Source organism: Nylanderia fulva, unplaced genomic scaffold, assembly GCF_048542155.1.
Source record: "Nylanderia fulva isolate GAGA-0341 unplaced genomic scaffold, ASM4854215v1 Scaffold11, whole genome shotgun sequence".
Lineage (NCBI taxonomy): Eukaryota > Metazoa > Arthropoda > Insecta > Hymenoptera > Formicidae > Nylanderia > Nylanderia fulva.
In genome coordinates, this window is record NW_028189302.1 from 13,149 (window position 1) to 29,837 (window position 16,689).

The 16,689-nt window shown below is 35.6% G+C and overlaps 1 protein-coding gene and 1 long non-coding RNA gene across 2 annotated transcripts; both read left to right on the plus strand.

The window, feature by feature from the left end:
* Positions 1–1,238: 1,238 nt before the first annotated feature.
* LOC146724931 (uncharacterized) lies at positions 1,239–2,882 on the plus strand. The gene is made up of 5 exons (XM_085487844.1): positions 1,239–1,302; positions 1,407–1,532; positions 1,683–1,754; positions 1,818–2,059; positions 2,862–2,882. Exons 1-5 carry the CDS (start codon positions 1,239–1,241, stop codon positions 2,880–2,882), a joined length of 525 nt encoding a protein of 174 aa, XP_085343970.1.
* A 9,471-nt stretch (positions 2,883–12,353) lies between these two features.
* Positions 12,354–13,821, plus strand: LOC146724932 (uncharacterized). Its single transcript, XR_014925443.1, has 3 exons — positions 12,354–12,455; positions 12,564–12,771; positions 13,793–13,821. It is a non-coding gene; the product is annotated as an uncharacterized LOC146724932 (long non-coding RNA).
* The last annotated feature ends 2,868 nt before the right edge of the window (positions 13,822–16,689 follow it).

A 16,689-nucleotide genomic window follows, 5' to 3' on the forward strand; every position in this document is an offset into this window, starting at 1 on the left:
ATTTTTTATATATATCTATTTATCTAAATATTTTATAAAAATATATAATAACTTTACAATGTATATACATTCCAGTTTAAATTAATTACATAATTATTCATGTTATTTAAATATAAAGATGAATAAATATATATATATATATATTTTACTGAATTTATTTTGTTATTGTATATATTATAAACGTTTTAAAATAAAGCAATAATTATACATTTGTATCATTATAAGAAATTTATCTAAATATTATATATTATGTTGTCACTTACTTAGTGCAACTTTTTGATTTGACTACTTTTTGATGCTAATATTTTAACCTTTTTTCTCGTATTATCAATATAATTATTTAGCGCAATTTTTTGATTTCACTACTTTTTGATGCTAATATTTTAATTTTTTTCTAGTATTATTAACAAAAATAAAATATAATTTATAAATATAATTTTTGAGAAAATATTTTTGATAATGATTAATTTTTGCAAAGAATTATTTTGGCTATAAACATAATTTTTGAGAAGATTATATTTTTTATTATTATAAAGAACTATTTTTGCTGACGAAAGATATAACTTAGCGCTTTTTTTTTACATCTGTGATGTCTTTTTTTGTGGGATCATATTATAACATTATAATAATGTTTATTAATTGAAAATTAAATGGTTTATATGCTTTGCAGACTTGGTCAGTGATTGAATTTATCAATATAGAAGGCCAATCAAACGCTGTAGAAGTTGTACCAACCTCATGGATGACATTTACAAATGATCAAATAATGTGTAAATGGCCGGAAAAAAATGTTAGGAAATATATATTACGGAAAGAACCCCCAAAAGACAATTGGCAAAAATACATAGTGCAACTAATATTTCAAAGTAGTAAGTATTGTCATAAAAATATTGATAGTATATAATAAGATAATATCTTAATTAAACATGTTTTATATTAAAAAAATGACTTTTTCGTATTTAATATATCAAATCATAACTTCCCAATATTTATGAATACGGTTATGGAAAAGACTTATATAAATCATGTAATACAAATGTATGTATATATATAGACAATTAATAAAATAATTTGTAATTACAGATTCATATAAGGAAGCTATAGATGTTGTACATAAAAAAATTCGAACCGATACATCAGATACATCATGTTCGCAATTAGGCCGAGGGAAAAGAAAAAAGAAAACATTCCAACCAGTTACAGCAAACAACTTAAATGATGACGATTCAAATCCGCGAATGACACCATCTCCGTTAATGACTGTCATGGATTTGCATTTAGAAAATGAACAGTTGACAAATGGTATAACAATAAATAAATATATATATTATTTTTATAAATCTTTAACATTTTTTTTAACTTGCAAATAAAGTAATGCTTAATAGTGTAATTTTTTATACATTTAGATTTGATTAATGATGATAACCAAAACTTGGACAAGGATATCGAAAATATGGATGAAACAGCAATAAACGTGAGTCAAAATAAAAAGAATAATATTGCCTCTGAAGACCATGTAACTTCTGATGAAGGTATAAACAAATAATTTTTGGTACAATAAGGTATTAAACAATACAAGTCGATTTTAAGTAATCCCGCTTAATATATATATAGTGTCTATTAATTTATTAATTTAATATTAAATAAATACAATAATGATACTAAAAATTTCCATTATTTAGATCCTAAAGATGCTGTTAATCCAGTAAATAATATGATACCAACCGATATCATTTTTGAAAATTTTCCAGCAGGTAATCATTCATATTTATTGTTCTTTTGTTTATAGTAATATAATTTGTAAATTTATATTTCAGATAGTCAGAATATTGTTTCAATCCTGCAAAACACGATTGCGATTAAAAAATTATTGGAACAACAAAATGCATTTTTAAAGCAATTAGAGCGTACAAATAATTCGCTTCCACTGCTCTCAGCATCTGGTTCAAGCTGTAGTAGTACTTTTTCTCTTATTCCGAACAAACCTTTCAAGAAATTTACAAAATTACTTGATTTCGACATCGCATTAAAAACTAATGAGGAAGGACAAAAACAAATGGTAAAAATAGTCTACATTTCTTATTTCTTGTTTTTTGAATATTTGAGACAAAATTCAAGGTTCGAGCTGGTAAAATAATGTAAATGGTTAGAAAGAAATTGCTTTCAAAAGCAATTTTGATTGTTCAAGCTTGATTAAACTAGGATTATTTTATAACATTCATTATAATTTCATTGTACCATTGTTGAATATGCCAAAACTACTGATATCTATTTTTAAAAAATATATATTTAACCCTTTTTCCTTCTGACTAACTGACTTTAATTGAAATTAAAATAGACAAAAAGGATGCTCAATATTTACCAGAAAAGGCTCGAACAATTGTATATATATATATATATGTATTTACATTTTTTTCGTAGGAAACATTTGTCTATTTATTAGGAGGCACTTCTCCCCACGATCAAATAAAAGCTGGACTAGAAAAAATATTTACTAATAAATTGGGTACAAAATGTTCTTGGATGGGTCGCAAAGGCAACTTCGAAGTGAACACACTAATAATTATGGACATTTTAAAACGTATATAGAAATGTAAAAATATATAATTATAAAAAATTAATGCTTTTAATAGCATAATAATTGTACCGGTACTATATTAACTTTTTTTTTGTTACATTTGTAGGATCGACTAGAAAACACTTTCCATTTTTGACAGATAAACAATTTCAGAACTATGTGTCAGCTTGGTTAAGGCACTCAAAAACGCGCTACGACAGAGAACTAGTATGTTTTACGTTTTACTTGTATATTTTAGTTTTCGATATAACAACATATTTATTATTACTTTTATTTTTTACAGGCAAAGCAACAACGTCAATAAGTTTTATCATTTTTTAAGTATCACAATAATAGTTACTTGTGTATTTAGTGTATTCATGAATTTTTTATTTTTACGTTAAAATCAAAGAGAAATTAATATTTTTATATTAAAATGTTGGCTTGTATTAAAATTATTTAGCGATAAATGAATGCAATTAGATGATAACTTATATATATTACTAAAACTTCTTATTGCCCACATTAACAGCACTGACCATATTAGTTGTGTTAGCGATTTGTGTTATTATGTATCTTATAAGTTAATTATATCCCCCATAGCAAAAAATGTCACAGTGACATCACAATAAGCTCACAATAGAGTCACAAGGTGACAAAAAAATGTAATGTCACTGTGATGTCATTGTGAGATTATTGGAAGGTAACAGTGATATCATTAATCACAATTGAAGTGATATCATTGTAAAATGTCACATTGATATAACTAGTATATCACGAAATGTAACAATAAGGATAAAAAAATCTGTCATAGCAAGAAAATGTCACAGTGACATCATAAAGATGTTACAGTGATATCATCAAAAATGTCACATTGATATAACTAGTATATCACGAAATGTAACAATAATGATAAAAAATCTGTCATAGCAAGAAAATGTCACAGTGACATCATAAAGATGTTGTGCTGTGACGATCAACAATTAAAATTAGAAAAATAAAGTTTAATTTATGATATATTTAATAAATAATTTATATTTATTTATTTATATTTATTACTGCTATAACTAAATATATATTAGGGTGTCCAATTTAAAATAACACGTACACCACTTCAAATATCTCTTAAAATATTCATCAAATAAAGGGCATCATCTACTTTATGACCTCCTTTGAATCAAACAACTTTTATTTGAAATATTTTTCTTTAAAATAGTCGCGTTCAGCAGAATGACTGCTAAGTTGTCATCTTGTCAAGACTTGACGTTGATTTGTTCTAAAAGTAAAAGAATCAACACGTCACCGTTAATGGACGCTACTTAATGTAACCTAATCTTACCTAATCCTAATGCAAGCGTGACCGTGTAGGCGCGTGCACGTTGCCCAAAACGCTCTGCAGCGTATACGCAGTCTGTTGGTGTACCAGCACGTGTTTTTTATTTGCATAAGAGGACATTTTGACTCAAAATAAGTGATCTCAGAAGATCACTTAGCAATAAGAAGTGATTTAACAAAGTGAAAAACATCAACATAAAAATTAAGGTTAGTATATACAATATTTTTTATCTTATGTTTGTCTTATATTTTTTTCATATTTATTGTAACAAGATATCTTTTTTTCATTGTATATGTATATTTAGGAAAAAAAATATATTTTGTGAAAAATATGGGTCGCAAACGAAAACACTCAATATTTTATAGTGCAAGACATAAACGAAGATTAGTTGCAAGAAACACAGTAACAGATATGAATATGATAACTCATCAGACTGATTCTGCGGATTCTATGGCAATAATTAATAATAATAATGATCAACTAATTGTTGTTGATGAGAATGCTTCGTCTTTATGTGATTCTGATAAAGTATACTCAGATAGAAATCTAAATCAATATTATGATGAAAATAATATTAACTTTTTGAATGAAAATAATGCCTGTATGATACAAAATTACACGGATGCAAATAAGCTGCAAGCTATAGTCGATAACAATTATGAAAATCTGTGTTTAAATGATAACGAAACTTTTATACATGACATAAGTAAATGGGCTATTGAAGAAAAGATATCACTCAAATCACTCCGTCACCTTTTACAGATATTGCAAACACACACTAATTATACTTTGCCTAAAGATCCACGTACATTATTGCAAACTCCTAAATCAACTGAAATTATACAAATTGAAAACGGAGATTACTGCCACTTAGGTCTCGAAAAAGCTCTTCTAAAAATTATTGAAGAACGTAAAAGATTGAATTTTGCTCTTGATAACATTCAATTATTTATAAATATTGATGGTTTACCTATATATAAGTCTTCCACAAAGAGTTTATGGCCAATATTATGTGCAGATAATATTATAAACAATGTATATGTCATTGCCTTATATTATGGTGAAGGAAAACCAAAAAATGCAAATGAGTTTTTAAAAATGTTTGTAGGTGATGCTATTGCTTTTATAAATAATGGGATTGATTATGAGGGACAGATCATAAAAGTCGAAATTAAAGCAATAATTTGTGACGCTCCTGCTAAATCATTTATTTTAAATGTAAAAGGACACACTGGATATAATAGTTGCACTAAATGCATTATTGAAGGTGATAATATAGAAGGACATATATGTTTTCCATACACATCTAATATGATGTTACGTAATGATAAAGAATTTTTTACTGGATCTTATAATCTTGATTATCAAACTGGTGACACAATTTTAAAAAATATACCAAATCTAGGCTTAGTTACAAATGTGCCACTAGATTATATGCACCTGGTATGTTTGGGTGTTATGCGTAAACTTATTATGTTATGGCTTTCAGGACCACTTAAGATAAGATTATCAAATTCAGACAAAGAACAAATTTCTAAGAAACTAATAAAGTTACGCAATTATATTCCTTCTGATTTTGCTCGAAAACCAAGATCATTAAAGTATATCAAACATTGGAAAGCCACAGAATATCGGCAATTTTTATTATATACAGGTCCTATTATATTGAAAGGAATACTACAAGAAAATGTATATTTAAATTTTCTAACATTACATGTAGCAATCACAATTCTTGCACATCCTACTTTAACATATCAAACTTCTATTATAGAATATGCAGAAAATTTATTAAAACATTTTGTAAAATCATTTCAAGTTATCTACGGTTCTAAATATATTTCACATAATATTCATAATTTATTACATCTTGCTGCAGACGTAAAACAATTTGGTGCTCTGGATAAATTTAGTGCATTTAAATTTGAGAATTATATGTCTACGTTAAAGAAATTAATTCGTAAAACTAACCAACCATTACAGCAATTAACAAGAAGATTTGCAGAAATTGAGACAATACATAATAATGAAACATTCAAAATATATTCAAATTCATACGATATGGAAAAATGTTTTACACGCTCTCATTGTGATGGTCCTATTACGAAAGATTTCATTTCTGTACAACAATATAAAATTTTTTGCAATAATCAATATTATATTAACTGTGATGATCCAAAAAATAATTGCATTTCTTTTGAAAATGGACAAATAATGTCAATTTTAAATTTCATTAAATCTAATGACAATAAAATGTATGCTATTGGCAAAGTACTTGTGTTAGTGGAAGATTTATATACACAGCCTATTTCGTCATTAACTTTAAATATTGGTATCATGTCTGAATATTCTCATCTTCAGACATGGGAGTTTGATAAAATTAGAGCAAAAATGTTGAAAATGCCTTATAAAAAAAATTATATTATATTTCCGATGTTACACACAACTGAATAATACATGTTTAATATTAATTTGCATTTGTAATTAAATAATTAAACGTAATTATAATACTCTAATATAAATTGCAAATATTATTATTATTATTATTATTATTATTATCGTCACATTTTTATCATATTATTTACATCATAGATTATTTATAATTTCAATGCTGATCAATTTTTATTTACAGTTATTATGGCGTATAATATTGTGGAGTTCGAAGATGGTTTACAAATTGTTCCTTCTGAATGGTTAACTGAAAATAATAAGGAATGTAAATGGCCATCATATACAAGTCAAATTAAGATAAATAAAGCAATTATGAAAAGAATATTTCCTTCTGATGATTGGCAATTATATAAAATAATCCGTATTTTTGGTAGCAGCGGTTAGTAATATAAAAAATGTATTTTATTTTTTTATCAAAAATTATATAAATTAAAATTATAATATATATGTATTAAAAGTATATATTAAAATTTAAATTTTAAGTGATATTTGATTATAAAATATATAAAAACAAAAATCTAATTTTTAATATTCAAAAATTTTATACGTTTTAGATACATATGATAAAGCTATAGACAAACTTAAATTAGCTGAACAAATATCCGATATAGATGGTGATGATGGAAATAACCTCAAAAAATCGAGATATCAACGAGCAAAAAAAAATACAGGTTCATCTCCTGATAATTCTGATACAAGCGACACAAGCATCAATAAATTAAAAACTCGCAATGATTTAGAGTTAGATAATTTTCCTAATACACCAAAAGCTTTAACAATAAATAAGAGCAAAATCTGTGAAATAAAGACACCATTAATACAAGGTGATAAGAAAATGAATCGAGTAAAAAAAATTTCAAGTTCTTCTGATAATTCAGATAGAACTGACACAAGCAATGATTTAGATGAAGCTTCTAATATATCAAACGATTTAAATAAAAGCAAAATGACTTATGAAATAAAAAAACCACTGATAAAAAATTATAAGAAAATAACTAAGCCTCCGATACAAATAAGTAATGAAAAAATAATTAATATTCAGTCTAAAAAGTCTGCAGTTACATATAGTAAATCTATAAGTTCACAAGAACATCGAACAGCAAATAAAGATGACCTTGTTCCACAAAATTCAGATACAATATCTACATCCGATACTTGTAATGCTGAGATTGATGTAGGTAAAAATATATCTGTTATTAATTTTAAATTTTTGTAAAAGCTTACCTATATATATATATATATATATTATTAAAGTTTTAACTTTTTTTATTTATATCACTGTAAACATATTTAAAATGGTATATAATTCGTAATATTTATATAATCTGACAATGAGTAGATATACAATAATATGTGTCAATTATTTTTGCAGATTTTCATAATTTAATTATCAGGAAACTAAATGCAGTATTGTTAAATCTTACAACAATTGATGAACGTTTAATAAAGTTGGATAATCACATAAGAAAAAATGAGGAAACGGATTTAAAAAAAAATGCATTATGATTTCGATTTGCCAGCAGATACCGTAGAACAATTACAGAGAATTAATAATCAATTAAAAAACAAATGTGTTGCTGCAGAAATGGTATATACAAAATATTATCATTTTATACTTACGATTAGAAACATTTTATTGAAATGTCTTATAAAAAGCAATATTTTGGACATATTTATTTATTTATATAATGTTAAATAATTTTAAAGAAGTTAAAAGAAAAGTAATGTTAACTTTTTTTATAAGAGAAAAACAAATGTTTATTATTTTGATATTTTTAGATCATAAACTAATATTAATTAAATTATTTTATATTTTTAGACAAGACAATTGAGCTTTTTAGGAGGTAAGGATCATCATGATGTGATTTCGTACATGATGAAACATATTTTAACAAATAAATTAGCAATGGAATATAGTTGGGCTGGTGCAAAATTGAAAAATGCCTTTAAAAATCTTCGCATTACTATATGTATCATAAGTAAGTATATAAATATTTAATCACAGAAATGTTTTTATTGACATATTTTTGACACTTTATATATAGCATTCTATGCATGGTTATATTGGATGATGCTATTAAAACTCTAATATCATTATTCAATAATATGTAATCATAGGAATATAAAATAATTTTGAATAGTATATATACATATATACATATATATATATATATAAAATTAAGTCGCTTTAAATTTTTATATAATCTATAACCACACATATCTGTTTAAACTTGTTGTTAGATGCTGCGCGAACTTCAAGAACCAATTTAACAAATAAGGAAGTTGAGGATATAATTGCAAGATGGCTAATTTTAGCCAAGCAGAGATTTGACCGAGATTTGTAAGTTATATATAATATACCTCAATTTAACTATTTTATCATCTTATCTCAAACTTTTTATTTTTATAAGAAACTGATTTTAAAGAGGGTGAACACATGCACTATCTGTTCATTATTGCGTGTATTAGTTTTTTTAAATTAAATACAACATTTAAGAACTTATTGTTATTTTTGTATAGAATATTTATTGCAGAATTGACTTATTGCACCTATGTATAACAATCACATATTTCTTTTTAGGAAAAAGGAAGAACAAAAGAAGAGATGCGAAAATGAGGAGATCTAAACAAGAAAAGGACAGGTTATTAAATAGAATAATTTTAATATATAATAAATAAAATATTTGAACGTTTATTATTACGTTTATTGCACAGTTTATTATTATTACGTTTATTTATAGATTTTATAGAGTTTATTTTTGCATATGTAACTTTTTTTATTTTGAATGTATTAATTTCATACACAGTAATTATATATATATTTTATTATTTAAATGGTTACAGTATTAAATACATATGCATAGTTGTAAGTGCAATAAAGTAATTATTAAATATTATTTTTTAAATATAGTATAAAACGAGAAAAGTTATAATAATATATACAGTTGAATATTAAAGTAATTTAAAGTTCTAAGTATTTTAGTACTTTTATGCGTAGCTGTAGCATAAAAAATTAACAATCACTATGTTTATTTTATTAATGCCTATATATTAAAAAGTTATGCACATTTAAGTTTTCTAACAATTGTATCAATTTTTTTTCATAATTCTGATAAAGTGATAACTAGAATTTAAAAAAAATTACTTTAAAAATGATTTATTATAAGTATTAATTATATATGTTAGTGATATAGTTATTAAATATGATTAAATGATGTGATTTAACGTGAATGTGTATTAAATGATAGTTATACACCCACACACACGTACATATATAATAATATGGCTTATATTTTTTGGAACGTATATATGTATTATTTAAAAAATAAAAATGTAATTAAATAAATTACATTTATAATCTTTGAGACAAGCATATGACTACTGGCAGGATCAACCAGGGAGCTTCGTGTTCGGTTACTCGCAAGGGAGTAACTCGCGAGCGAGCCCGAAGACTCGTCGCTAGCTCTTTTTCGCGCGCGCGCGCGTTCGATGCCGAAACACCGACGCGCGCGCGACACGCTCGTATGTGCCATTTTATTTGCCGCCGGTCTTGCTCAGCCGGTCGGCGACACTCTGCTGTGTTTAACGCTATTATGTAAAGCGTACGAGAGAACGACGGAGGCGAGAGTAAACCCCCGACGCCGCCGCCTCTCCTCTTCTTCCTCCTCCTCTCCGTTCAAAAATCCACAAGATCAAAATACTCGTGTTCTTATTCTCCCAAATGTTATGATGCGCGGTCTCGAGAGACCGCGCGATTCACCCTGACGCTAGATCGACGATGGCGATGCTTAGACGTCGAGGACTGTTCTGTCTGGTTCGTACGCGTTTAACCGCACACGACCAGCAATAAGATTTCGCTACGGCGTACAAAGCGAGCGGGAAGAAGCAACTCTTCCCGCAAACTCGTATCCGTGGAGTAGATGCTCGGTAAGCGCGACGATTCCGCTGCTGCGTACGAAACGAGAGGGAACCGCGCGGCCAACACACTAGAGGCGTGCGCGCCACATAAGAGCCATTCGGTCTTGCGACACCGACTCGTGGCAATGCTGTGCTCGTAATAAATAAGTGTGCGTTAATTTTGCGCGCGTTCGGCGACGAACGAGAAGAGCCGCACCGTAATCCCCGGCGAAGAGGAATACGAGACGACGCGAGAGTCGAACGTACGTTCTCGCGAGACACGCAACCTCCAAGCATGAGAAGACTTGGCGGCGGCGCGTTCTGCGACGATCGTATATTATTTTTATTTTATATATTCGTGGTTTCCAAATCAAACATTTTATATAAATGTTCTCTCCGTGTCAGAGTCGCGACTCGACAAAATCCGTTCTCGACCCGTTCGGGCGATTCTTCGTTTGTCAACGTCGAGAGCGCGACACGTACAATATTAATCTCTCCTACCTCTTATAGTACCCAACCGACCGGCCAAGCGGTCGGCGACGGTACGGAGAGCGGTCGAAACACGCCGGAGTGGCGAGAGACTCGAGAAAGTACGTTTACGACTCGTCCGGACTCGCTCGACTCGTTCGACGCGCCGAGCGCGACGTACCTCTTATAGTACCCAACCGGCCGGCCAGGCGGTCGGCGACGCACGGTCCTACGCACCAGAGATGAAGAGGCGCCTTTTCAGCTCCGATGAGAGGCAGCGTTTGCTGAACGAGGCGGACCAGAAGAGTTGCGGCGGATAACTCGAGCCGAGGTAAGGAGATTTGTTTTAGCGGAGCAACTTTCGCGGCAATCAGCGTAACTCCATACTCCCCGTTCTTCTCGGTTTTTAGGTACACCACAGCGGCGTAGGCACGGACTGAGGCGTCAGCGAATCCGTGGACTTCCAGGCGGCAGTCAGTCGATCCTCCACCCAGCCATCGAGGAACGTGCAGTCTCTCCAGTTGAGGGAGCTCCGCTTGGAAGCGTAACCAGGCCTTCTCATGGTCGTCCGGAAGAGGAGTGTCCCAGTCGATGCCGAGCAACCAAGTAGACTGGATTAGAGTCTTGGCGAGAACAGTCGTGGGAGACAGCCAACCGAGCGGATCAAACAGCTTCGCTGTCAACGATAAGACTGACCGCTTGGTGATCGTGGACAACGTTGGTTGGCTGGTGGCGAAGGAGAAGAGGTCGTCGCAAGGTTGCCACCGTAATCCCAGGGTGGCATGACTTTCCCCAGGCAGCCACCATCTTGCCTCTTGCTGGAGGCAGTCCTCGGTAGGTAATGTCGAAAGTAACTGAGGGTGAATTTTTTCAGAGGGAAGCCTCCCGCCTTGCAGATCAGAACAAGCTGTCGGAGGATTTCCTTGGCTTCTTGGAGGGTAGAAGCTCCAGACAGGATGTCGTCCATGTAAACGTCGGAGCGGAGGACCGCGGCTCCCTCAGGATGACGATCGCCTTCGTCCACGGCGAGCTGATGCAGTGTGCGGATGGCCAAGTATGGAGCGCAGGCTAAACCGTAAGTCACAGTAGTCAGCCAATATTCCTTGATCTCTGTTCCGAGTCCTTCCTCCACAATATTCTTTGCAGGCTCTGATCATCGGCATGCACCAGGATTTGCCGGTACATTTTTTCAATGTCGGTGGCAAAGACGAACCGGTGCCTTCTCCACCGTAGTAGGATGTCCGCTAGGGCGGGAAGCAGGTTGGGTCCCGTCATCAGGAATCGGTTGAGACAGTCGCCGTTGGCCAAAGAGCTCGAACCGTTGAAGACCACTCTCAACTTAGGTAGAGGACACTGCTTTCGCGAGGACCCCGTGGTGAGGAAGGTAGCAGGTTCGCTGTAGAGATCCAGTAGGTCGACAGGGGAGCCGGCTTCATATGGTTGAGGTCCAAGTATTGCTCCATGAAATCCACGTACATGCTGCGGAAGGTATTTTCTCGTTCTAATTTTTTGCTGACGTGTTGCAGGGCTCGACTGGCGGCGCGTCGAGTGGCTGAGAGATCAGGCAGAGGCTCGATCGTCGGCAGTCTCACCACATATCGACCGTTGGCTGTACGGACTGTGATGTCTCAGGAAGTGATCCTCGCACTCCTGGTCAGCCTTGGAGAAGAGTTGTGAAGGCCGTTGAAGCTCCTCCTGCTCCCAGAAGCGTCGCACCAGGATAGAGACGTCGTCCTCAACTCGGCATTGGTGAGTGTGAACGTGATGTCCGGTAGTCGTCTCACCAACCACGCCTGACAGTATCCAGCCGAGCGTGGTTTGTTGAGCTATTGGTTCATGTCGATTTCCCTTTTTTAGGCCCTGACAGAGGATCGAACCGTAAACGTCCGCGCCAAGGAGGATGTCAACCGGATCAGCTGAGCGGTAATCAGGGTCCGCGAGCTCCAGACCCTGAAGATGAGGCCAGTTATGCCCGCCGCCGTTGTAGCCGCCGGCGTAGATGGTCAGCTTCGGCAGCACCAGGGCGTGGACGGTGATGGAAGGGCAGCCACTAAGAGACTGGAGGGTGAGTACCACTTTACCTTTTAAGACACCTGTCTTTTTCCCGCCGACTCCATACACGGAAACTGAAGCGGAGCTCCGTGCTAGCCTCAAGCGTTGGGTGAGCCTTTCCGACACAATGGAGGATTCCGAGCCTTGGTCGACGAGGGCGCGAACGGACTGCCAGGAACCATAGCGATCGCATACGCGAACGCGTGCCGTGGCCAAAAGTACCGCTACAGGCGTCGGAACCGGTCCCTTGCTGACGTGCGCCGTTTTGACGGTCTCCGATGAGCGGTAGGCATCATGGAGTGAGGTATGATGCCGGTCATTGCACGCAGAGCAGTTCTTCTTGGAGGCGCACTCCTTGGTCTTGTGTCGGCCGAGACAGTTTCCGCACAAGTCGTTGCCTTCGACGTGCTGCTTGCGCTCTGAGGCCGTCATTTTCCTATAAGCGTCGCACAGCATCACGAAGTGGTCACCCTGGCAGGCTGAACAGCGTCCTCTAGTGTTTCCCTTGAGCTCCTTTGAGTCCAGCTTACGAGCATGGTGCGTACGAGTCGACCTCGACTGACTCCCGCTGGCCTTGTTGGACGAGACGTCGATCTTCGTCGAGGGCAACGACTCCAGAGTATGAAGGCGTCGCTCAAGGAATCGCTCTAGCAGAGCGTATGGCGGAGGCTCGTTCGTTTCACTGATGGAGGTCTCCCACTCGCGGCGAGAGCGACTATCGAGAAGGTCAACGGCGAGGTGCACAAAGAGATCTTCAGTACTCCCTACTGGCCGGTCGATGCTCGCCAGCGAGCTGACCGTAGTCTTGATGCCGTGGAATATCTTCCTAAGCTCAGTAGAGGATTCTCCCTTCATCTTTGGCAGGCTTAAAAAATTCGTTAAATAAGAGCGGGTTAGTAAGCGCTTATTTTCGTAGTAGTCGCTTAGAGTTCGCCAGGCTCGCTCGTAATTGGCTTCGGTAGAACTGAGGTCTCTGATGAGAAGATCTGCCTCGCCCTTGACACAGCTCTTCAAGTAATGCATTTTTTCCACAGGCTTCGTCGTCTTATCCTGGCCGATAAGGGAGACGAAGAGGTCTCGGAAGGCCGGCCAATCCTCGTATCTTCCCGTAAAGGTCGGTACCTGGATTCGAGGTAGCGTGGTGCGAGGCGCCGATGGTGATGTCTCTGAAGTAGCAGAAGCAGCGGCGCGTTCCTTCTTCTGGAGAGTACGCCGCATCTCCAACATCAGGCCCTTGTTCACTAGATAAGACTCTTCGCCGAGTGAAGGTATGTCCTGTTTAGCATAGACGTCATGCTTTATTTCGTCTACACGCTCAGCCAAGATATCATTCATCGCATCGAACTTCTCCCACAGTTTGTCGAGATTCAGAAGCCGGGCTTCCACTGCACCGAGTGTGATGTTGGCCTCGCCGAGCTTACGAAGGTTATCGTATGCGCGCGAAATCTTGCCATATAGCGCGGTGGCGTTGGTAATTATAGTCGTTGTGTCTGCCATCTCTGACACTGTCTTATTTTCAGATGCACTGTTCACCTACACTGAAAGACTCTACGCTTCCGTGGCACCGGATTCACAGGAGGTTCTGGAGGATCCGGCTCGAAGGACCAAAAATAATGTGCGCGACGGAAGGCAGGATAAGGATGTCGGAAGCGAGAAGACGGCGAAGCACGACACTCGACAAAACGTATCGTTTAATATAACTATATTTTAACTAAAAACAAAGAAAAATACAAATACTGAAAACCGCACAGAATTTACAAAAAGTTAACGGATTAGGAGAATCCAAAAGAAATAGCCGAGTCGGTAATTAATAATTAAACGTTCCGCAAGCAACGGTAATTAGACGTGGTAAAGAGAAAAAGACAAGCGATCTTTTTAAAACAGTAGCAACACACTCTTGACGCGACGAGCAATCGGAGAAGAGCGCCGCGATCACGAGAGAGGAGGCTTTTATAGGCCCGTGTTTCTAGAATAGTCGAGAAGAATCCTCTTTATTCTATCGTTTTGCTGAGGTCGAAAGAGCGTTTTGTGTAATTGTTTACTTTTAGAATGTTTGGGAAAAAATTACATTTCCGTGATCCCCGCGCGCCTTCGATATACGCTCCTGAGAGCTCTCTGTAATTGTGTACATCGACAGTTTGTTATTGCGTCCACAAGGGCGAAGCGCCGAATTAGGAGAGAGTTTCCGCGTCTTTAAAAAGGAGCGATGCGGCACGGAAGGCGAGTCTGGTACGACGAGCCGTCCGGTAAACCCGAGAAGAACATTTGTGATCCGAAGAATAAAAATTACGTATTCTTACTTAGAATAAAGAGACTAGTTCCTGCTATCTATCCTTGCCTATCGACGCAGTCCACAAGAGAGAACTAGGCGATAGCTCCGATAAAACCCAAAGGAGAAAATATACAAAACATGGTCCTTCGAGCCGGATCTGTGTCGAGAAATTAACGGATGGATTCAAACAAGATACACGTGCAAGCAGTGCAACTACTTCAAGTGAGCCATTCAACAATTGCGCTACATTCCGAGTAAAAATTTCCGTACGACAAGGAAGTATTTCGACTCACGTACATACGTTCTCCATTTCAACACCGTGTTTACCTTACAAGGTCGAGCTCTGCAAGACAATAGATCGAAATGGACAAGGCAATATTTGCGTTCGATACGAATTTACGTTATTTAACGAACTCAATAACGAATTTCCAAAAGCTTGGAGTTGATAATCAAACTCATGCCATCACTAAAGGACGATTTCAACTCTTGCAAAATTACTGGAATAAATGCCAGGAGAATGCCGCTATCATTGAGGCAGTAGCAACCGACGCAGACGCGGCACAGCTTCCCTTCTTCTAGAGCAAGCTGCTAGACAAGGCGGAGGTCTCGTACATGCAAGCCTACGACTTCTTTCAAGAAAAACTCGAGGCATTCAACGTCGCTTCAATTTCCATTCCTGTACCAACGGCGGCCGCAACGACGTCCATCAACGAGATCCGATTGCCGAAGATCAACTTGCCTTCTTTCTCCGGTAATGTAACCGAGTGGCTAACGTTTCGCGATTTGTTTCTTGCGCTCGTTAAAAATCGCCGTTCCATATCGCAAGTCGAGAAATTGCAATATTTATTATCCGCGGTTACTGGCGACGCTGCTAAGTTGATTTCCCATCTTTCTCTAACCGATAGTAATTTCGATGTTGCATGGAAGGAACTCACGAATCGTTACGAAAATCAACGCGTTATTATTGACGCATATTTCAAACGTTTATTTACCATTCCTAATGTTTCGTCTAACGATCTGTTCGGGTTAAAACAATTACGCTCCAATTCATCGGAATCGATAAATGCTCTGCGTGCCTTGAAATGTTCTGTAGATGAATGGGATATGATTTTAGTCTACATTCTTGTACAAAAACTAGACAAATTGACGAGAAAAGATTGGGAAGTCAGCTTAGGTTCAGAGAGGAGATATCCTACGATGGAAAAACTATACGCGTTTCTAGATACACAAATTCGTTCGCTTGAGGCTGTATCCAAGGACGGAGATAACTCGAAGTCCGCCAACGGAAACTCATCCGAAAAGAGTTCCGGTGCTCGCTCGATTCCAAATGCGGCACGAAAAAATAATATAGTGCGTTCTCACCATACAAACACCGCGAGTACGTGCGCTCTTTGTTCCGAAACACATCGTTTAATGCATTGCGAGAAATTTCAAGCGTTAAGCATTTTGCATCGACTAGAGTTTGTTCAAAAAAATAATATATGCAAAAATTGTTTGACCAAAGGTCATTACGTTTCGAATTGTCGTAGTTCCTTTACTTGCTTGAAATGTAAAAGACAACATCATACTTTGTTACACGAGAATTCAAGGTCAAGTTTAACGACAACAACAGACTCTGGACAATGCGATAACGCGTCCAACGTACATTCACACGTGAAC

Bases quoted from the DNA above. Each gene is read 5' to 3' on its own strand.
- LOC146724931 (XM_085487844.1), top strand. From the start codon at position 1,239: ATGACACCATCTCCGTTAATGACTGTCATGGATTTGCATTTAGAAAAT. The intron at 1,303-1,406 runs GTATAACAATAA...TTATACATTTAG, and splicing joins AAATGAACAGTTGACAAATG to ATTTGATTAATGATGATAAC. The intron at 2,060-2,861 runs GTAAAAATAGTC...TATTTTTTACAG, and splicing joins AGGAAGGACAAAAACAAATG to GCAAAGCAACAACGTCAATA.